Genomic DNA, 24,549 nt, shown 5'->3' with positions numbered 1-24,549 from the left:
TAGTGGGTGTTGTGTATAGACCACCAAATAGTAGTAGTGAGGTTGGGGACAGCATCAAACAAGAAATAAGGGATGTGTGCAATAAAGGTACAGCAGTAATCATGGGCGACTTTAATCTACACATTGATTGGGTTAACCAAACTGGTAGCAATGCGGTGGAGGAGGATTTCCTGGAGTGTATTAGGGATGGTTTTCTAGACCAATATGTCGAGGAACCCACCAGGGAGCTGGCCATCCTAGACTGGGTATTGTGTAATGAGAAGGGACTAATTAGCAATCTTGTTGTGCAAGGCCCCTTGGGGAAAAGTGACCATAATATGGTAGAATTTCTTATTAAGATGGAGAGTGACAAAGTTAATTCGGAAACTAGGGTCCTGAACTTAAGGAAAGGTAACTTCGGCGGTATGAGGCGTGAATTGGCTAGAATAGACTGGCAAACGATATTAAAAGGGTTGATGGTGGATAAGCAATGGCAAACATTTAAAGATCACATGGATGAACTTCAGCAAATGTACATCCCTGTCTGGAGTAAAAATAAAACTGGGAAGGTGGCTCAACCATGGCTAACAAAGGAAATTAAGGATAGTGTTAAAGCCAAGGAAGAAGCATATAAATTGGCTAGAAAAAGCAACAAACCTGAGGACTGGGAGAAATTTAGAATTCAACAGAGGAGGACTAAGGGTTTAATTAAGAGGGGGAAAATAGAGTACGAGCGGAAGCTTGCAGGGAATATAAAAACTGACTGCAAAAGCTTCTATAAATATGTGAAGAGAAAAAGCTTAGTAAAGACAAACGTAGGTCCCTTGCAGTCGGATTCAGGTGAAATTATAAATGGGGAACAAAGAAATGGCAGACCAATTGAACCAATACTTTGATTCTGTCTTCACGAAGGAAGATACAAATAACCTTCCGAGGTACTAAGGGACAGTGGGTCTAGTGAGAAGGAGGAACTGAAAGATATCCTTATTAGGGGGGAAATTGTGTTCGGGAAATTGATGGGATTGAAGGCCGATAAATCCCGGGGGCCTGATAGTCTGCATCCCAGAGTGCTCAAAGAAGTGGCCCTAGAAATAGTGGATGCATTGGTGATCATTTTCCAACAGTCTATCGACTCTGGATCAGTTCCCATGGACTGGAGGGTAGCTAATGTAACCCCACTTTTTAAAAAAGGAGGGAGAGAGAAAATGGGTAATTATAGACCGACTAGCTTGACATCGGTGGTGGGGAAGGTGTTGGAATCGATCATGAAGGAAGAAATAGCAGTGCATTTGGAAAGCGGTGACAGGATCGGATCAAGTCAGCATGGATTTATGAAAGGGAAATCATGCTGGACGAATTTTCTGGAATTTTTTGAGGATGTACCTAGCAGAGTGGACAAGGGAGAACCAGTGGATGTGGTGCATTTGGAATTTCAGAAGGCTTTTGACAAGGTACCGCACAAGAGATTGTTGTGCAAAGTCAAAGCACATGGTATTGGGGGTAATATACTGACGTGGATAGGGAACTGGTTGGCAGACAGGAAGCAGAGAGTCGGGATAAACGGCTCCTTTTCAGAATGGCAGGCAGTGACTAGTGGAGTGCCGCAGGGCTCAGTGCTGGGACCCCAGCTCTTTACAATATACATTAACGATTTGGATGAGGGAATTGAGTGTAATATCTCCAAGTTTGCTGATGACACTAAACTGGGTGGCAGTGTGAGCTGTGAAGAGGACGCTAAGAGGCTGCAGGGTGACTTGGACAGGTTAGGTGAGTGGGCAAATGCATGGCAGATGCAGTATAATGTGGATAAATGTGAGGTTATCCATTTTGGGGGCAAAAACACGAAAGCAGAATATTATCTGAATGGCGGCAGACTAGGAAAAGGGGAGGTGCAACGAGACCTGGGTGTCATGGTTCATCAGTCACTGAAAGTGGGCACGCAGGTACAGCAGGCGGTGAAGAAGGCAAATGGTATGTTGACCTTCATAGCTAGGGGATTTGAATATAGGAGCAGGGAGGTCTTAATGCAGTTGTACAGGGCCTTAGTGAGGCCTCACCTGGAATACTGTGTTCAGTTTTGGTCTCCTAGTCTAAGGAAGGACGTTCTTGCTATTGAGGGAGTGCAGCGAAGGTTCACCAGACTGATTCCAGGGATGGCTGGGCTGTCATATGAGGAGAGACTGGATCAACTGGGCCTTTATTCTCTGGAGTTTAGAAGGATGAGAGGGGATCTCATAGAAACATATAAGATTCTGACAGGACTGGACAGGTTAGATGTGGGAAGAATGTTCCCGATGTTGGGGAAGTCCAGAACCAGGGGCCATAGTCTTCGGATAAGGGGTAGGCCATTTAGGACTGAGATGAGGAGAAACTTCTTCACTCAGAGAGTTGTTAACCTGTGGAATTCCCTGCCGCAGAGAGTTGTTGATGCCAGTTCACTGGATATATTCAAGAGGGAGTTAGATATGGCTCTTACGGTGAAGGAGATCAAGGGATATGGAGAGAAAGCAGGAAAGGGGTACTGAGGGAATGATCAGCCATGATCTTATTGAATGGTGATGCAGGCTTGAAGGGCTGAATGGCCTACTCCTGCACCTATTTTCTATGTTTCTATGTTTCTAAAGAACTTAAAACCCTATTGCTAACAAAGGAAATTGGGTACTCACCAGAAATAAATCCAAACCGCGTCTAACTGCATCAGCGGACTCAACCCAACTGGCTTCAATAAGCAGCAGAGGTCTTCTACCATGTCCGGGGTATGGCAAGGCAAACCAGCTATAACCAAAGAATCCCGAAACCGTGAAACAGCCCTAGCTGTCAAAGGAAGGATTTGGTGAGCATGAATCCCTGGAACCCTAGAGTTTGACCTAGTTAGAGATAAGTGGGAGGTGGGTGGTATTTCTGTTGTGTTTATTACCTTAATAAAATATTCCCCTTTATTTTGAACCTTTTTGTAAGATTTTATGGTTTTATTGGAGTGTATTTGTGTTATTTGCTTTCTTGAATAAAATCCATACCTTCTTTGTACAAAACAGTTGTCTGCTGCACTTTATCATACCCTGATTAATAAATCCAAGCTCAAGAACCAAGGACTTGGAGCGACTCGCAACCACTCTGGTCAGGAAGGCAAGCTGACAGACACACCACCCCCTGCAGCAGCAGAATGAAATTCCAGGCAAATTGTTCCCGACAGCAAAGGGTTCAGATGCCAGGGGACACAAGTTAAGAGTTAGGAGTTAGAAGGGAAGTCAGGTGAAACATTTGTATGTAAACAGTACAGCATTAGACTTCTGGAATAAGCTGGTAGTGAGGGTAATTAAAATGGAGAATATAACTGGTTCAATAAGGTGTGTTGCTAGAGAGAGAATGGATTAAGGGATATGATAAGTAGGTGGGATTCAGGTCAAATTCGATCCAATAAGTTTAGAGCAGTTCAACACAGGATGAAGTGGTATGGTCCGAATTCTGCCTCATCGCATTGCTCTCCAATATAGCACAACTTTGATTACAACCTTGTTAATGTAAGTTTAGATTCTGTTTAAGGTGCAAGATATAATAAAATCCAGCTGAATGTGACTTATTATTCTATTAAAAAGATGCATGTGTGGATGTTGCGAAAGCCCTGTGCTAATTCTTATAGAAATACATGAAGGAAACTATAGATCAGTCAGCCTAAAATCTGTTGTTGGGAAAATACTGGAGTCGATTATTAAGGAAGCAGTAGCGGGACTTTTGGAAAAGCATGATTCAATCAAGCAGAGTCAACATGGTTTTATGAAAGGGAAATCATGTTTGACAAATTTGCTGGAATTCTTTGAGGATGCAACGAGCAGGGTGGATAAGGGGGAACCAGTGGATGTGGTGTATTTGGATTTCCAGAAGGCATTCGATAAGGTGCCACATAAAAGGTTACTGCACAAGGGGTTGGGGGCAATATATTAGCATGGATAGAGGATTGGCTAACTAACAGAAAACAGAGAGTAGGGCTAAATGGGTAATTTTCCGGTTGGCAAACAGTGACTAGTGAGGTGCCGCAGGGATCAGTGCTGGGTCCTCAACTATTTACAATCTATATTAATGACTTGGATGAAAGGACCGAGTGTAATGTAGCCAAGTTTGCTGATGATACAAAGATGGGTGAGAAAGCAAATTGTGAGGAGGACACAAAAAATCTGCAAAGGGATATAGGCAGGCTAAGTAAGTGGCCAAAAATTTGGCAGATGGAGTATAATGTGGGAAAATGTGAGGTTATCCACTTTGGCAGAAATAATAGAAAAGCAAATTATAATTTAAATGGAAAAAAATTGCAAAGTGCTGCAGTACAGAGGGACCTGGGGGTCCTTGTGCATGAAACACAAAAGGTTAGTATGCAGGTACAGCAAGTAATCAGGAAGGCAAATGGAATGTTGGCCTTTATTGCAAGGGGGATGGAGCATAAAAGCAGAGAAGTCCTGCTACAACTGTACAGGGTATTGGTGAGGCCACACCTGGAGTACTGCGTGCAGTTTTGGTCTCCTTATTTAAGGAAGGATATACTTGCATTGGAGGCTGTTCAGAGACGGTTCACTAGGTTGATTCCGGAGAGGAGAGGGTTGACTTATGAGGATAGGTTGAGTAGGTTGGGCCTATACACATTGGAGTTCAGATGAGAGGTGACCTTATTGAAACTTATAAGATAATGAGGGGGCTCAACAAGGTGGATGCAGAGAGGATATTTCCACTCATAGGGGAAACTAAAACTAGGGGACGTAGTCTTAGAATAAGGGGCCGCTCATTTAAAACTGAAATGAGGAGAAATTTCTTCTCTCAGGTTGTAAATCTATGGAATTCTCTGCCCCAGAGAGCTATGGAGGCTGGGTCATTGAATACATTTAAGGCGGAGATAGACAGATTTTTGAGCGATAAGGAAGTAAAGGGTTATGGGGAGTGGGCAGGGAAGTAGAGCTGAGTCCATGATCAGATCAGCCATGATCTTATTGAATGGTGGAGCAGGTTCGAGGGGCCAAAAGGCCTACTCCTGCTTCTATTTGTTTTGTTCTTATGTTCTTATTACAACACAGAAACAGGCCATTCGATCCAACCAGCATTTACCCTCTATGCAAGCAATTCGTGATGAAGTATATTTTGTAACAATTTTTATATTTCTGAAATGAGTTGATAAATCTGTCTTTTAACAGAACAACTTTAAGGAACTGCTCTCAGTGGATGGCCAGATTTTAAAAGCTGCACATTATTTTAGAAAATGGTCTCCAATACTTACCTTGTAAATGCAATGCATGCCTGGTGTAGAACTGAGGCATACAGGCCAAAGAGGTCCAAAGTTCAATCCCTTGTGTGTGCTGATTCAGCAATACCTATCTGAGGCAGTGACAGAGGCATTAAAATTAGCCTGGGTGCTTGTGAGCGAAGGATAAAATCAGCTGGTTTCCCATTCCAGATCGTTATCCAATGACTCTACTAGAAAGTCTGGGTGTGCGCACATTATTTGAGGAGAGGATTAGGCTTACATGACCTCCCCATAAACTCACTGCATTGACTACCAGTTTAACTCGTTCCTTCCTAGGATCTTACAACTGTGAAAACTCATTACTCAAGTCTTCCCTTTCGCCTACAAGTTCACGTTCTTTAAAACTCATGCTTGCTGCTACTGAATCACTATTTATTGATTTATCTTGCCTCCTTTTCCACTTCTTTCAACCTTGGTGAATCCCTGCACTGAGTCCTAGTCCTCACCTTAATGTCTCAACTGAAAATAAAATGATTGACTCGCCTGCTGACACTCTCAATCTCGGCTCACACGTAAAGGTGAGATCCTGGAGGGCTGCTCCTGCTTGTGGAGCCAAGCTCCAGAATGAGGCAGTGCCTTCAGCTGAGAAGTTGAAGAAAATTTTAAGCTAGTTTTAATTCTAAACATCTTGCACCATACTATCATTACTAAACACAGTCACACATGGTACTATTTTTCAAAATAATAAGTATTGGCTTTTGAGTGGATCACAAAGGATTATAATGATTCAATTAATACAAAATTAGTTATAATACACCTCCTAAAATACACTGCATAAAACATCAGACTACACGAAGCACCAGGTTACAAAGGCAAGCAGGCTTGGAACAAAAAATACTTTTATTTTCAAAGCGTCTGGCTAAGAACTTGTGTTATTTCAATTATTACACATTTAAATCTTAAGCGTTCGCTCTCACATATTAATTATGTTAAAATATCTGTGTGCCTTTTTGAACTGGGATTTTGTGTAATGTTTCACTCATGGTGTAATGTAAGGGGGGAGGGATCACAAATGTCAGTAACTAAAATGAAAGGTGTGCTTTAGTACGTTAGTAATTTTGAAGACCTCACATTGAAACACCCATTAAGAAAAACAGTCAAAAAGAACATGTGTTTATATAGCACCCTTCACATCCTCAGGATGTCACAAAGCACTTTGCAGCCAATAAAATGCTTCTGAAGCATAGTCATTGTTGTTTTATAAGCAGCGCAGCAGCCAATGTGCACACATCCAGGTTCCACAAACAACAATGAGATAAATCACTCGTTGATCTGGAGTTATTGACTGATGGATAAATGTTGGCCAGGACACTAGAAGAACCCTTCTATTACTTTTCAAAGCATGTCGTGGGATCGTTTACATCCACCTGAAGATGGCACCTCTGACAATGCAGCACTCCTTCAGTACAGCGTTGAAGTGTCAGCTCGGGTGATGGGCTCAAGATCCTGGACTGGGGATTCAACACGACTTTCTGACTGCCACTGAGCCAAGCTGTCATGTACTCAAAACACAGGCTTCAAAATAAAAGTTGGAATTTGGAACAAGATATTTAATTTTCATATTACTCTACATTGATCACTTCAAAAACAAATGGCACTTATATCATCTATCTTTTTATCGAGGGATTAGCAAATTTCTCAACCTGCAAGCTTGAAAATCAGAGATGCAGGCTTTAAATTACAGAATTGTAGAATCTTACCACACAGAAGAAGGCCAATCAGCCCATTGTGCATTTGCCGGCTCTTTGAAAGAGCTATCCAATTAGTCCCACTCCCATGCTCTTTTCCCATAGCCCTATCAATTTTTCATGTTCAAGTACATATCCAATTCTGTTTTGAATGTCACTAATGAATTTGCTTCCACCACTTTTTCAGGCAATGCATTATAACAAGCGGGCGCGGCTCCTGCTTGGCTTATCACCAACCAATTTTGATAACCATCTCTGCTGCTTCTATTGAAAGAAATTCATTGAAACGGTCTTCTTACAACATTCTATCAATCCACTGGTCAATTGCCTGCAGAACTATGCTTGATAGGAAACTCTGAATGAGGTTCCTAATTTGCCCAATACAAATTTCTGACACTATTCTTCATCAAACAGGCAAGGCAAAGGTGACAATCAAAACATGTGCTGACCAACAATTCTGAGGTAGGTCATCAGTAGTTGGCAAGAGTTGCTTGGATTTGCTTTGACAGAAACCAGCATCAAACCATCACCTTAATTCCAAGCCTGACCATGAATTTCAAAGATTCCATAGTTACTGCTGAGCAATAGTGACATATGGCCACAAGGAAATTCATCATATCTCAACTGCCTCTCAAAAAAAAGGAAAGCTTTCATTTGCATCCACAAAAGAAATATGAAGATGAATCATCACATGGCTGGTTTATGGCCATGAGTCCGCCAGAAGATCACCTGAACTGCTGCACTATAAGATACGACAGAAACCCACCATATTACCTGATCGATGAGATGCAAATCATGTGAGTTCTACATTACATCTTATGGATGGTATTTTTTAAACCCCTTTATAACAATGCCAAAAATGGTGCTGCCACTTTTTGTGAGATAAACATTCATATTTCTAGAATTTTTTGCTCTAGATTAGGCTTATTTTTTCTTAGAATGGGAGGAATATAGTATACTGATCCATTCCATTTTTGTGTCTAGCACCAGCACAGTCTGATCAATGACGTCAATAACAAGATGGAGGCAGCAGAAAAGGGAATTTCTGCCTGGTAATAAAGGAAGCCTGCAGGAACCAGTCAAGTGGAGGCTATGTTGTGAGAGTTGTTTGGACAATATATTTGAACTGTTCTAAGCCAAATGTGGCCTATGTTTTCACTACATCAAGGAAGGCAAAAGTAAGGGCCTGTGTCCCTGAGATAAGGAGGAGAAATTCAAGTCAGTGTTCCCAGGAACGAGGTAAGGCTGTGATGCCCCCATTAATACTTACTGTATAGGCTCACACACGAAGAATGGCTGTTTGGATGAAGTACCAGAGGTAGCCAGGATTTGGGCAACCATAACCAAGCAAGAATCACCACCTTCAGGAGAGAAGGGGTGGTATCAGTGAAAAAAAAACAATTCCCTCTCAGAGAAGGAAAAATGGTGTTTGTTATGGCTGATGATTCCAGATTAAAGATCACTTGCAGGTTTGCTCAGGTGTGGTGTTGTGTGACAATTAACGGGAAGCAAAATGCAATTTCTGATGCAAAGTGAAATCTCAGCACAGGCAAAGCAAAAGATAGAATATCAGTGCACATGCATAATAAACTAACACTTGGCTGAAATTCTGCAAGAGTAATAATTTACAATAAATTTCAAACGACGCATCTATACAACCCAAAGTTTTAAGAGAACGAGCCATGAAGTTCAACAATGGAGCAAGTACTGCCGCAGTAGATCGGTTTGATTTAACACACGTGGTGAATATTCTCTCCAGCTCTTCCATTCTTGAAGGATTTGTTTGGTTTCTGAACATCTGTTTCTACAGTTTATATTAAGGTCGAATGTGACAGAAGATTGAGAAACATTTAAACATTGCCTGTGTTGGAATGTTGGTGATCCCAGTGTGAGTTACAAAAAGTAGAGACTGAAATTCCTCCTTTAACGAAGGAATGCTTGTTTCTTCGCAGTCGATGACCCATTCATGAAATCACATTTTCAATAAATTGTTTCAAAGCTGTGTGTTCCCATGATTTATTGTCAGTGAACTGTAATTGTGGAGGACAATAAGCATTCTCCCATTTTCTGTTAACATAGAAATTTTGCTTCAAGTTATCGTTTGAAGCTATTTAATTGTGAAACATCAAAATGGTCAATATGTTGAATTCCTTGCATAAAATGTTTGTTTTCTTTGGTTTCTGCTACAATTGTAAAACTGATTAAACAATAGCATATTAGAAACAAAATTGATACCGGATCATGTAGGAATGTTGTAAATGATTACAAGCCATTAATCTCTAAGGATCCTAAGTGAAATGGATTCTTAGAGGGTGTCACCCCATCTGGAGTATTAATTTTCAGTTTTGAGCACCGAACCTCAGGGAAGATGTATTGGCCTTGGAAAAGGTACAGCGCAGGCTCACCAGCATGATATCAGGGCTTAAAGGTATAGGGCCCAAATTTGGCCCACCCGTTTTCTCGGTGCACTCACATGAGATGCGCCAACTTCCTACGATCCAATCGCACCAAAAAGATGTCCCCGGATTCTGGCACCTCTGCCGACTCGCCCGGGGCTTGGCGCGGCGTGGCGAGTCCATTGGGGGGCGGAGCTAGGGCCCTGTGCCTAAAAGAGTGCCGCCAGCTGTCTGTATGCGCAGTAGAGCGTTCGCGCATGCGCAGTAGCTCCTCCATGATTGTGATGATGCGTGCTTGCAGCGTGGGACCCAATGCGTCCCGTCCCTATCCTGGGCCGAGTGGACTGCCGCACAGGCTGGCCCGCTGCCTTCCCGCGCTGAGGGCTACAAGAAACAGGTTGGTGTGGGGAGACTTTTGATCGGGGTGGGGGGGGGGGGGGGGGGGGAGGAGGAGAGTTTTGATCCGTGGGGGAGGAGAGAGGAGAGTTTTGATCCGTGAGGGAGGAGGAGAGTTTTGATCCATGGGGGAGGAGAGAGGAGAGTTTTGATGGGTGGGGTGGGGGGGAGGAGGAGAGTTTTGATGGGGAGGGGGGAGAAGAAAGGAGAGTTTTGATGGTGGGGTGGGGGAAGAGAGGAGAGTTTTGATGGGGGTGGGGGGGCGGGGGGGGAAGGGTGTGATAACTGTGTAGCCGGTAATTTTAATGAGCTTACTCAAGACTTTCCTTAACCCTGCTGATGAAAATACTTTCCTACGAGCAGGAGATACTTCTATTTTTTATTTGGATATTTTGAAAAAATTATGTAAATATGTTTTGTCCTTTTACTTCTTTTATTTTTGTAGTTTAAGCTTCCATGAATGCTTCTGTTGTATAGTAAATTAACTTTGCGAAGTTTGTCATATGTCCTGTATAGCTTTTTGATCCGATTCACATTCTTTAGTCAAGTCATTAAGTACCTACCTGCGCTGATTTCTTAACTCTCCGCAAGCATTTTCTGTGCGACCACAAGTGGCCACATACGCTGGCCTAAGTTAGTTTGGAGCAACTATTAACTGTCCAAACTGGCTTAAATGGCCAAAACGGGTGTAGGTGGCTGGTAACGCCCCCTTTTGAACAAAACTAAATGAAACTAAAAAAAATCCGAACTAACTCACTTACACTGGCGCAAATTAAATGTGCAAAATAGGAATTTTTAAGATACTCCAGAAGTTGCTTCAAAAAAAGGAACAACTCCTGGGCAATTTTGGGCCCATTATGAGGGCACATTGCATAAACTTGGGTTGCATTCCCTGGAATTTAGAAGATTGAGGAGTGATCTAATCAATTTAAAATTATTAAGGGATTCAATAGAATAGACACATAGGGCCCAAGTTTCCCCCCCGCCCCCGGTTAAAACGGCATACCTCCATGAGGTGCACCGACTTTCTACACTAAAAACGGCGCCGAAAACTTACCTAGGAATTCTTCCTGCTCCTTGGAACGTTGCAGGCCTTGGCGTGGCGCAGCACAAGCAGTGGGGGGGGGGGGGCAGAGCCAGGTCCCGGCGCTGCAAACAGTGTCGGGACCTCTGCACATGCACGCTAGAGTGTGTGCGCATGTTCAATAGCTCCTCGCCGCCACAATCTGTGTGTGCTCTGCAGGCTGTGTGGGAGGGGCCCGAAGCACGCCGCCCCTAGCCCTGGCCGAATGGGCTCCCTCATCGGCGACCAGATTAGCTACCAGAATATCTGTATTTGTAAGTAAAATTGAAATTATGTTGACATATTGCAAAGTACTTGTGGGTTGGCCATTAAGGTGTTTTATCAGCATGCTGGCAGAAATCCTCTGGCACAGTTGCTCGAGTACATAGTTCTAGAATGTGCATAATTTTGTCTAACATAAATGCTCAGTCCAAAATAAAACCCCAAAATCAAGCAAATCATAATGTTGGGTTATAATATTTTCAGATAATTGATGAGAGTTTAAAAATGGAATTGGAATAAAACTAATCTAGATCATAAATATGTAAATCTATCTCAACGGCTTCACATTTAAGAAGAAAAGTTACATTGCTCTGGATAAATTAAACTCCCCTTCCCATGAACATTTTTTTTTAACATTACAAACCAGAAGCTGCATCCGCTCATATACAGCAAATATTTAAAAAAACAAAGCTTTATTGTAAGATCTTGGGAGAGGCAGTGTAAGCCAAATCCAAAAGCAAAGCCTGTCAGACTGGAACTAAAGACCAAACAAGACAAATAACAAACACAGAGATTTAGAGTATAAAATTCTGAAAAATAAATAGTTTAAATGTCATATAAAACATTCTTGTAACCTTTTGATAAAGGTACATTTGTTGGTACAAGAATACCATATAAAAATATTCTGCAAGGAAATAAAACACACTGTGCTTCAGTAGATAGAATAAACCTGCTCATCAAAATGTCCTTCGGAAAACTCTTATTTACAGGACTTGCTATAATGTATTTGCTAGTTTACCAATCCATTTTTAATCTAGTTGTTTCGTACTTTGTAAGTCTTGGTGATAGGCGCAGATCCTCTCAGCTTCCTTGTATTTTTTATTTGTTATCGAATGCTTATTTTTGTGCTTTGTTTACTGCTTGGTGCTTTAAATATACTTATGCTTCTTTAATGTTGCTGTGAAGGTGTTTAGTGCTTTGCAAGGTCCTCTCACTTCCCCTTCCACACACCGCCCCCCTCCCGCCCTCCCCCGCATCTTTGGCTGATTTCTTAACTCACCGCAAGGTTTTTCTGTGCAGCCAAAAGTGGCCACATACGCTGGCCTAGGTTAGTTTGGAGTAACTTTTAGCTGTCTAAAACAGGAGTAAGTGGCTGGTAATGCTCCCTTTTGGAAAAAAAAACAAAACTCAAAAAAAACCTAACTAACTCACTTACATTGGAGCAAATTAAATGTGCAGAATTGCGGTTTTTAAGATACTCCAAAAAAAACGGAGCAACTCCTGGGCAAACTTGGGCCCATAGCAACTATTTCCCAAACAAAGGTGCATAATCTTAAAATTTAAATTAGGAGGGAAATCAGAAAGTACTTTTTCCACATAAAAGGTTGTGGAAATCTGGAACTCGCTCTCCAAAAGGCTGTGGATGCTAGGTGAAATGAAATTTTCAAGATTAAGATCGATAAATTTTTGTTGGGTAAGGTTATCAAGGGATATAGAACGTAGTCGGGTGAATGGAGTTAAGGTACAGATCAGCCATGATCTACATGATCTAATTGAATGGTAGAACAGACTCGAAGAGCTGAATGGCCTACTCCTGTTCCTATGTTCACATCCATAACATTAATGCACATGTTATCATGCAGAACTATTCCTCAGATCAGGTAAAAGTTGTTGTTAAAGTTATCTTGACTAAGTATGGAAGGTTGCAAAAAGTAACAGCCAGTACTGTGATATGAGGCTGGACTTTAGCACCCAAATACAGTTGGTTTGGGATTGGGTCAGAGGTTAAAATTTTTAAAATCTCATACCCAACAACAACCTGCCTCCAACCCAGCCACTTCTGGGTTTAACGGAGGCAGGACAAGGGGAGGGCAACCAACCTGCTCCCAGAAGGCGGGTTGGCTATTTAAATATTTTAATAAGGCTGAATTCTGCCCTCTTGAGCATCCCTGATTATAATCGCTCAACCATCGGTGGCAGTGCCTTCAGCTGCCTAGGCCCTAAGCAATGGAACTTCTTCCTTAAACCTCTCAGCCTCTCTACCCATCTTTCCTCCTTTAAGACGCACCTTAAAACCAACCTCTTTGACCAAGCTTTTGGTTATCTGCCGTAATTTCTTCTTATGTGGCTCGGTGTCACATTTTTGTCTTATCACACTCCTGTGAAGCGCCTTAGGACGTTTTACTATGTTAAAGGTGCTATATAAACACAAGTTGCTGATATTGTTGGTAGCCTTTGATTTAATCTGTTTTGCAGCTGAAGGGAGATGCGGACAGCTTCGAGGAGAAGGTAAGTGCCTTTGTGGGCCAGGAGGAGCAGGGGTGCTTCCCCCATCCCCCAATCTCCCACCCCCCCCAACACCCCCCTCCCCCGCCACCAATACAAAGACCCCCACAATCAGGGATCAGACACCCACTCTCCTCCCAGAATCATGGATCAGACCTAACTGCTCCTGCGGCCTGCTCCTCCCCGCCCGACTGGAAGCCAAGCCTGTCGATCAGGCTGACTTCCAGGCGGTGAAGCTGTCAAGGGCAAAAGACGCACTCTGTGCAGTTAAAGCTCCACAGCATGCGGGCCTGTCCGAAACTCCACCACCACCACACCCCTGCCCCGTTTTAGAATATAGTTCTCGGATTCCATGAATTAGACTAATTGTGAAGGTGTTTGCGACTGATCAAAATTGCAGAGTAATTAATAGCGCATTGCATTTAACATTGGTAATTTCAAATTATTTCATCAGTCACTGGTTGATTAGCACACATGCTACTGCTGAGAATACATTTGGCTTATTGCATATGGAACTGTGGAACTACATTCGTTAAGCTTTAGTACAGCATTCATTGGAACTACTCCAGTTCATATACCTCCACCAGACCAAATTTCAAGCTTATTTGCAACATGCATATGTCCCCATCGCCAGTTTTGCTAGTATCTACATTTACAAAATAGAACATGAGTGATTTTCAGCACTTTATTTTGCCAGTGAGGGTTAGTGATCTGCACAGAGCAGTAAATCTAATGTAAAAGGTGGTATGTCAACCCTTTCATTTGCACATGTAAATATTCTTGGCATGGTAAATGACATAGACAGATAAGATCATGATCCACTCAGCTATTATTTGCCTGCAATGTCATACGCATGTTTAAATCTCCGGTAAATGATACTCCCCAGTGCAACAGGAGGCCAGGAAGGCAGCCGGGACTTGGAATTAAGGAATAGAAACATAGAAACATAGAAAATAGGTGCAGGAGTAGGCCATTCGGCCCTTCGAGCCTGCACTACCATTCAATAAGATCATGGCTGATCATTCCCTCAGTATCCCTTTCCTGTTTTCTCTCCATACCCCTTGATTCCCTTAACCGTAAGGGCCATATCTAGCTCCCTCTTGAATATATCCAATGAACTGGCATCAACAACTCTCTGCGGCAGGGAATTCCACAGGTTAACAACTCTCTGAGTGAAGAAGTTTCTCCTCATCTCAGTCCTAAATGGCCTGCCCCTTATCCTAAGACTGTGTCCCCTGGTTCTGGACTTCCCCAACATCGGGAACATTCTTCCTGCATCTAACCTGTACCGTCCTGTCAAAATCTTATATGTTTCTATGAGATCCCCTCTCAGCCTTCTAAACTCCAATGTATAAAGGCCCAGTTGACCAGTCTCTCCTCATATGTCAGTCCTGCCATCCCGGGAATCAGTCTGGTGAACCTTCGCTGCACTCCCTCAATAGCAAGAACGTCCTTCCTCAGATTAGGAGACTAAAACTGAACACAATATTCCAGGTGAGGCCTCACTAAGGCCCTGTACAACTGCAGTAAGACCTCCCTGCTCCTATACTCAAATCCCCCAGCTATGAAGGCCAACATACCATTTGCCTTCTTCACCGCCCGTTGTACCTATATGCCAACTTTCAATGACTGATGAACCATGACACCCAGGTCTCCTTGCACCTCCCCTTTTCCTAATCTGCTGCCATTTAGATAATATTCTGTCTTCGTGTTTTTGACACCAAAGTGGATAACCTCACATTTATCCACATTATACTGCATCTGCCATGCATTTGCCCACTCACCTAACCTGTCCAAGTCACCCTGCAGCCTCCTAGCATCCCCCTCACAGCTCACACCACCACCCAGTTTAGTGTCATCTGCAAACTTGGAGATATTACACTTAATTCCTTCATCCAAATCATTGATGTATATTGTAAAGAGCTGGGATCCCAGCAGTGAGCCCTGAGGCACTCCACTAGTCACTGCCTGCCATTTTGAAAAGGACCCATTTATCCCGACTCTCTGCTTCCTGTCTGCCAAAAAAATTACAGTAATTGGAGGAATAATAATTTATGTATGGATTAATTTTTTTCCATTTGCACTGATGACACTGACACTCAACACACACCAATATGCAATAATTTTATCCTAGAATCATATTAATTACTACCCAGAAAAGAAATTACATTTTTTATAGAGGAATATGTGTCCAGCCTGTTTGCCCATGACTCTGGTCTAGCAGAAACTAATAAACTCACCCCAACCATCCACTAAGTCACAATAGGACTACAAGTTAACATCAATCCCCTTCCAATGCACCATAAAAGGCAATGATCCACCATGAATGACCCTTCATTATGTAGGCGAGACTGTTGATGTTTCCCTGATCCAAATATCAGTCATCACTTTATCTCAACCCTTAAACTGAAGCTGTGCACTATATCTCCAACTCCAATGATGCTGGCTTTAACATCCTGGGGACTCGCCATTCTTCATCTAACCCCATAGGGCCTTTGGGAAGCACAGAGAAGGAATTTGCTCGTCCATGTATAATGTAGGATGACTAGATACTTTGTGGTTTTGACAGGATGGAAATCGATTAATTGCGGGCGGTGAGAAATAACATTTGGGATAAACCAAACCCTTTTACGGAGGGAGAAAAAAATCTGGAAAATACACAGCAGCTTGTTCAAGATTGGGAAAAACCGGTTAAGATTTCTGGCAGAGCCTTTGTCAGAGGGTTCGGAGTCATGAAGGGTCTACACCTGCACTGTTAATCTGCTTATTCAGACCTCCAGCATCCACAATATTTCTCCCATCTGCCCATCCACCACTCTCCGCCATGCCCTCGCGCTGCTTTTAACTCTCAGTGCGTGACGTCAGTGAACGATCCTGCGTAGGTGTCAGGATTCTGACAGGTTCTGGAAACCATATCATTATGTAAGCGAGACTGCTGATATTTCGCTGATCCAGTAAAACCCCAGTAGCTGCTCACTATATTAATAGAATCATTGATCCACAGTTAATTTAGACTGCATAACAACTTTGTTAAAATACTGACCAGAGGCATTTCACTAGAATTCATTAACCAAGTCATTAAAAATAGAGTAGAGAGGAATTTCTGCCTTGTTGTGGCACTTCAGTCTTCAAGGTTTAAGTAACACAGCACATGCATTTATACATCAGCACTTACACTTTCTTGACCGTGGTGCACATAGCAGTCGGTTGCAGCATCTTCACTGTCTGGTTTTACATTCTCTTTATTTTCCGTAGGAGAAGGAGAGTTATCCGTAACCGCAAAGTTAGTCACCAAATCAGGTAAACTCGTGGAGGGGAATTTCTGGAAATGGATCTCAGATTCATCCTGGAAGAAGGAGAAAGCAGGTGAAAAGGATGATCAAAAATGGCAGATTTTGACACGGATAGTGTTCGCGCACTTCCACAATAGAGTATATGTCACGTCTGCATTATTATGAAATATTTCAAAATGCCAATTTTTTTTGTCCAGTTTATATTACTTTTCCTAACTTCATAACCAATTCCCTGAGCACCATTTCCAGCCTTGAGAGTAGGGAATCAAGCCAATAGTTTCTCAATACATTATGCAACCTCTACCTCTATAAAGTGCCCATCCCTCGGGAAAGGCTAATGTTGAAAGTTTTCTTTTTAACCAGTGTTATATCCTGCCCAGTACCCTGGCTGAGAACTGGCACATCTCATTGCACCCACTACTAAGCAACAGAGTTTCAGCAACTACAGGAGGGATATGAGGAAGTGCAGAAGCTTTCAAACCCCTGAAACTTAAGATTTTTACAATCTGAGTCTGCACAACATAGCTGCACTGAAGCTAATGATATGTATCTTTTTAATCTATTAAACCAATGACATCCAACAGAAGGCAGCAGTGAGGACTGCTTGCTGAGAAAAGTACAAGGGGAAATTAGGGCCAGAGAAAACCGGGAAAGTCCGACCAGTTCTGTCTTAAATTGCCAATCGAGGTGCTACATATGTCAAAGATCCCCAATGTGCATATTAAAAGATGTCAATTGCCTGAAACAGGAAGGTGTTTGGTCAGCCCGCTGTATGCCCTTGTAATCATGGCAGCGGGCTGAGTGTCGACGTCAAAGGGGCGGTAAGTCTACCGTCAACATTTGGAAGCCGTTACTGTCCCATTAAGACTGACTTTGCCAAGTTAAATTGGCCCCTCTCTTTCACTATTGTAACTGTTATGTATTTAACCCCTTACAACCTGTATTACACTACCACCAGAGGACCTACCTGTTGGAGTTCCAAGGGATCCCAGCATCCCTTGGGAGCACGGTATATAAGCAGGCCACCCACGAGGTACCTGCACTCTGGGGTCTTATTAAAGGAGCTAAGGTCACACTTGCTCATTGTACACAGTACTCAGTTTCATCTTTTATTATGAGCTTATCAATTGGCGACGAGGTAACGAACAACCGCGCGAAAATGCAAAGAACAGTTGGTATCCTGGAGAAGTTCTCAGAAGGGGACGATTGAGAGGTCTTCGTGGAGAGACTCAACCAATACTTTGTGGCCAACGAGCTGGAAGGGGATGAGAACACTGCCAAATGAAGGGCGATCCTCCTAACTGTCTGTGAGGCAACAACCTATGGCCTCATGAAGAATCTCCTAGCTCCGGCAAAACCAACAACTAAATCCTATGAAGAATTGTGTACGCTGGTCTGGCAGCACCGAAATCCTAAGGAAAGTGTTTTGATGGCGAGATATCGGTTCTACATGTGTCAACGGTCGGAGGGCCAGGAAGTGGCGAGCTATGTCGCCGAACTAAGGCGCCTTACAGGACGTTGTGAAGTTGAGGGATTCCTAGAACAAATGCATAGAGACTTTTTTATACTAGGCATTAGCCATGAGGCAATCCTTTGCAAACTGTTAACCGTTGAAACTCCGAATCTAAGTAAAGCCATAACGATAGCCCAGGCATTTATGTCCACCAGTGACAACACCAAACAGATTTTGCAGAGTAAAGAAGTTTCGGCCAGTACTGTGAACAAAGTAATGTCGTTTTCAAGCAGGAATATACATGGCAGAACGTACACGCCGGCTGATGCTGCCCGACCTCAGATAACCCAGAGTCCGCCATCAATTGTTAATGCGAGGCAGTTAACACCTTGTTGGCGTTGTGGAGGTGATCATCGGCCCCATCAATGCCACTTCAGGCACTATGCATCCAATGGTTGCAGAACAATGGGACACCTCCAGCGAATGTGCAGGTGAGCTGCAAACCCTGCAAACCATCACGTTGCACAGGAAGATCGATCCACTGTGGATCAGACTGAATCGGAGACTCGAACCGAGGAGGCAGAAGTGTACGGGGTACACACATTCATCACGAAATGTCCACCAATAACATTGAAAGTTGAACTGAATGGAATTCCAGTATCGATGGAACTGGACACGGGTGCAAGTCAGTCCATAATGAGTAAAAAAGCCTTCGACAGGCTGTGGTGCAACAAGGCACAGAGGCCCAAGCTCAGCCCCATTCACACCAAACTAAGGACTTACACCAAGAAACTAATCCCTGTAATTGGCAGTGCAGAAGACAAATTCTCCTATGATGGAGCAGTACATGAACTCCTGCTGTGGATTGTGCCAGGGGATGGCCCAACATTGTTTGACAGAAGCTAGCTAGGAAAAATCTGCTGGAACTGGGACGACATCCGAGCACTCTCGTCCGTCGACAACGCCTCATGTGCCCAGGTTCTGAGCAAGTTTCCATCGTTATTCAAGCCAGGCATTGGAAGCTTCTCGGGGGTGAAAGTGCAGATCCATTTGGTTCCCAGTATGCAACCCATCCACCACAAGGCACGGGTGGTACCGTAAATGATGTGTGAGAAAGTGGAAATTGAGTTGGACAGGCTGCAGTGAGAAGGCATCATCGTGTCGGTGGAATTCAACGAATGGGCTAGTCCAATTGTCCCGGTACTTAAAGAGGACGGCACGGTCAGAATTTGTGGGGATTATAAAGTAACGATTAACCGTTTTTTGCTACAGGACCAGTACCCGCTACCCAAGGCAGATGACCTATTTGTGACCCTGGCTGGAGGGAAGACGTTCGCCAAGCTGGACCTGACCTCGGCCTATTTGACGCAGGAGCTGGAGGAGTCTTCGAAAGGCCTCACCTGCATCAACACGCACAAAGGTCTGTTCATCTATAACAGATGCCCGTTCGGGATTCAGTCGCTGCAGCCATCTTCCAACGGAACATGGAGTACAGGGGCAGGGAGGTGTTGCTACAGTTGTACAGGGCCTTGGTGAGGCCACACCTGGAGTATTGTGTACAGTTTTGGTCTCCTAACTTGAGGAGGGACATTCTTGCTATTGAGGGAGTGCAGCGAAGATTCACCAGACTGATTCCCGGGATGGTGGGACTGACCTATCAAGAAAGACTGGATCAACTAGGCTTGTATTCACTGGAGTTCAGAAGAATGAGAGGGGACCTCATAGAAACGTTTAAAATTCTGACGGGTTTAGACAGGTTAGATGCAGGAAGAATGTTCCCAATGTTGGGGAAGTCCAGAACCAGGGGTCACAGTCTAAGGATAAGGGGTAAGCCTTTTAGGACCGAGATGAGGAGAAACTTCTTCACCCAGAGAGTGGTGAACCTGTGGAATTCTCTACCACAGAAAGTAGTTGAGGCCAATTCACTAAATATATTCAAAAGGGAGTTAGATGAAGTCCTTACTACTCGAGGGATCAAGGGGTATGGCAAGAAAGCAGGAATGGGGTACTGAAGTGCATGTTCAGCCATGAACTCATTGAATGGCGGTGCAGGCTAGAAGGGCTGAATGGCCTACTCCTGCACCTATTTTCTATGTTTCTATGTTTCTATGGAGAGTCTGTTCCTCGCACTGTGGTTTCCCAGGATGACATACTGGTTACAGGTCGGGACACCATTGAACACTTGCAGAACCTGGAAGAGGTTGGATCGCGTGGGGCTCAGGTTGAAATGCTCGAAGTGTGTTTTCCTGGCACAGGAGGTCGAGTTCTTGGGAAGAAGAATTGCAGCAGATGGCATCTGACCCACCGATGCCAAGACGGAGGCCATCAAGAATGTGCCGAGACCACAGAACGTGATATGACGGTTGTTCCTGGGACTCCTTAACTATTTCAGTAATTTCCTACCTGGGTTAAGCACCCGGCTAGAACCCCTACATGCGCTACTGCGCAAGGGACTGGGTATGGGGGAATTCACAAGAGGCTGCCTTTAAGAAAGCCAGAAATCTGTTGTGTTCAAACAAATTGCTTGTCCTGTATAACCCTTGTAAAAGATTAGTGCTAGCTTGCGATGTGTCGTCATACGGGGTCGGGTGTGTGTTACAACAGGCTAACAAATCATGGATTTTGCAACTGGTCGCTTATGCGTCCAGGAGTTTGTCCAAGGCCGAAAGGGCCTACAGCATGATTGAAAAAGAGGCTCTGGCGGCGTTCACGGGATAAAAAAAATGCACCAGTACTTATTTGGCCTCAGGTTTGAGCTTGAAACTTACCATAAGCCGCTCATATCGCTGTTCTCTGAGAGCAAAGGGATGAACACCAACGCCTCTGCCCGCATCCAAAGATGGGCGTTCACGCTGTCGGCATACAACTATGTAATCCGCCACAGACCAGGCATAGCGAATTGCGCAGATGCTCTCAGTTGGCTGCCATTGCTCACCACCAGGGTGGAAATGGCACAGCCCGCGGACTTGCTCATGGTAATGGATGCATTCGAGAACGAAAAGTCCCCCGTCACGACCCGCCAGATCAGGACCTGGACCAGCCAGGATCCTTTACTGTCCTTGGTAAAAAACTGTGTACTCCATGGGAACTAGAGGCGATTAAGTCATTCCACGGGCGCAAAGATGAAATGTCCCTGCAGACGGACTGTCTGTTGTGGGGCAATAGTGTGCCCAAGAAAAGCAGAGATACGTTCATTTGTGAACTGCACAGCACCCACCCAGGCATTGTAATGATGAAAGCCATAGCCAGATCCCATGTACGGTGGCCTGGCATTGACTCAGATTTAGAGTCATGCGTGCGCCAGTGCAACACTTGCTCTCAGCTGAGCAATGCACCCAGAGAGGCACCGCTAAGTTTGTGGCCGTGGCCCTCCAAACCGTGGTCGAGGATCCACGTGGACTATGCGGGCCCATTTCTAGGCAAAATGTTAAATGGAATGAATGTGCAATAATGTCTGTAAGCACGTCCTCGGCCACTATTGAAAGCTTACGAGCCATGTATGCCATGCACGGCCTGCCTGATGTCCTGGTCAGCGACAATGAGCCGTGTTTCACCAGTACTGAATTCAAGGAAATCCAACAGCCAGACAGAACAGGCAGATGTGACGTGCTTGATCCATTGATTCAGTTCAGACCATCAAGCAAAGCTTGAAATGTGTGTCGGAAGGTTCCCTGCAGACCTGGCTGTTCCGAATGTTGCTCAGCTATCACTCACCAGAGTATCCCCGGCCGAGCTGCTCATGATAAGGGCGTTCAAAACAAGGCTCTCTCTGGTCCACCCTGATCTCCATGATCACGTGGCGGGCAGGCGGCATCAACAAAGTGTGTACCATGACCGTGCAAATTTGTCACGGGATATTGAGATCAATGATCCTGTGTTTGTACTCAAATATAGAAATGGTCCCAAATGGCTCGCTGGCACGGTTACAGCCAAAGAGGGGAGTAGGGTGTTTCAGGTCAAATTGGCCAATGGACAAACGCACAGAAAACATTTGGACCAGATCAAATTGCGGTTCACCAACAGCTACGAACAAACCGAAGAAGACACCACCAACTTTGACCCTCCAACACACACACAAGTGGCAACTGACATCATGGTTGACCATGAAGCCGAACTCACCATCCCCAGCAGCCCGGCAAGGCCGGCTGCCCAGCAGCCCAGTGAAGAACTGACCAACTCACCCACACCCGCATTTGTACCGAGACGATCGACAAGGGAACGAAAAGCCCCAGATCATCTCACCTTGTAAATAAGTATACTATTGACTTCACAGAGGAGTGATGTTATGTATTTAACCTCTTGCAATCTGTATTACACTACCACCAGAGGGCATACCTGTTGGAGTCCCAAGGGATCCCAGCATCCCTTGGGAGCACGGTATATAAGCAGGCCACCCACAAGGTACCTGCACTCTGGAGTCTCATTAAAGGAGCTAAGGTCACACTTGCTCATTGTACACAGTACTCAGTTTCATCCTTTATTATGAGCTTATCAGTAACCTTTCTTGTCTTTCTCTATTTTACTGATACAACTATGATTATTGTTGCTCTGAACTTTCTTCCCTTGTTCCTCCTAAACTCCAAATACATCGCTCCACACATTTATTTCCTCTCTCCTGCTTCTTCGCAATCGTGAAATCAAGGCTTGCTGCAGTTTCCTACTCTATCCCATTGCTTTCCAGCACCAGAAGTATGGAACTTCTCATCTTCCTCGGTGTTCCTCAATTTCTCAATTTACCTTGTCTTCGCTCTTATTCTTTTCAACCTTAGTGGTGCCTTGCAGTGGATACCTTGTTCTATAAACTTCATTTTGAAATAGTTTAACAGCGCAAGAATGGATCAATGTACAATACACAATATGCAATATATGATCAAGAACCTATATATAAGCTGGGGTGCAATTTTGGCAATTCCTTTACATGTCTCAAGGTTTTCCAGTGGGGTCCCACTGCATGAGTTGTTCTTTTCAATGTATTCTTTGCAAATGTAATAGAAACACCTATCTGTTTATGAAATAGAAAGCATACACACAGAGTCCTTTGTAGAACTGCGATCTCTAGGGGATAATTAGCCACAAAATCTAGATCACGAATTGAATTAAAATCTAATATTCAAGACATGAATTAAACATAACACCATAATTTATCAACACTGTTTCAGTTTTGAATACATTTTAAACATAGGCTAAGAATAATTCAACATTAATGATAGAGAACGATGGCTATTGCCTGATTAAGACAATGGCTGGAGTATCAAATGAAATTCGAGTTTAGACGAATGAGAGGGGATCTCATTGAAACGTATAAAATTCTGACGGGGTTGTACAGACTGGATGCGGGGAGGATGTTTCCCCTGGCTGGGAAGTCTAGAACAAGGGGTCACAGTCTCAGGATACAGGGTAGGAAATTTAGGATTGAGATGAGGAGAAATTTCTTCACTCAGAGGGTGGTGAACCTGTGGAATTCTCTAACATAGAAGACTGTGGAGGCCAAGTCACTGAATACATTTAAGAAGGGGATAGATAGATTTCTGGACACAAAAGGCATCAAGGGATATGGTGAGAAAGCGGGAATATGGTGTTGAGATAGAGGATCAGCCATGATCATATTGAATGGCGGTGCAGGCTCAAAGGGCCGAATGGCCTATTACTGTTCCTATTTTCTATGTCTCTGTGTAATGAATCCTGCACATAAACATTTAATTTTTCAACTAGACATAGAATTAATAGGTCATACACCATAAAATCCGCATGTGGAAGGATAAAGTTATATGTACGCCACTCCTCCAGCCTTGTGATTGCAAGGTAATTATAGAAGGGGAAGACCATTTGACCCATCTTAGTGCAGGGGGGTCATTTCATTAACTTGCACTCCTGGAAGGTGAGGCTCCTAAAAGGGCTTTCTTCACCAAGGCACAACACATAGAGGAAAATTGGCCAAGGACCACAGACCAGTACCAGAACCTGCCCAATTGTCCACCCATTTAAATGGATGGATGTACAATTGAGTGGGCTACATTATAGGCATGCAATCCCCTTGCCTGATTTCCCACTATAAGCTACACCAAGATGATCTTTTACTCCCAGGCTCAATAAAAAGGAAATCTGCCACAGTGCTTTCAAGAGAAATGGGGAGAAAACTGAAAAAAAACTTTTATCCAAAATGAAGCACCTACCCTGCTTGCAACAACTAGTTGTACAAGTCCCGCTGCTGACCGAAGTAGGGCAACTGCCTCTTGGTGTGAGAGTCCAACCAGTGACTGTCCATTAATCATCAACAGCTCATCACCAGATTTCAATCTTCCATCCCTGTAGAAGAAAGGAGCAAAACTATCAGACAAGTGATAGAACTGGACTATCTTTAAAAAAGTGAACAGCATGCATGACATCCTTACATTACACAGTGACTGCACTTCAAAAGCAATTCACTGCCTGTGAAGCACTTTGGGACATCCTGAGGTCGTGAAAGGCGCTACATAAATTCAAGTT

The 24,549-nt window shown here is 43.8% G+C and overlaps 1 protein-coding gene across 1 annotated transcript in view; it reads right to left on the bottom strand.

Annotated features, from left to right (window-relative positions):
• Positions 1 to 24,549, bottom strand: part of pdzd2 (PDZ domain containing 2) — a 444,706-nt gene that overhangs the window by 179,779 nt on the left and 240,378 nt on the right. The window contains exons 4-5 of the mRNA XM_070868346.1: positions 24,237 to 24,369; positions 16,493 to 16,663 (exon numbers count right to left, since the gene is read on the bottom strand). Coding sequence (XP_070724447.1) covers positions 16,493 to 16,663; positions 24,237 to 24,369 — 304 coding nt within the window. The remainder of the gene's footprint in view (positions 1 to 16,492; positions 16,664 to 24,236; positions 24,370 to 24,549) is intronic.

This window comes from Pristiophorus japonicus, chromosome 2 (assembly GCF_044704955.1).
Source record: "Pristiophorus japonicus isolate sPriJap1 chromosome 2, sPriJap1.hap1, whole genome shotgun sequence".
In the NCBI taxonomy this organism is placed as follows: Eukaryota; Metazoa; Chordata; class Chondrichthyes; family Pristiophoridae; genus Pristiophorus; species Pristiophorus japonicus.
Note: the sequence above shows the minus strand (reverse complement) of the source record. Positions and strands in the feature narration are given on the sequence as shown.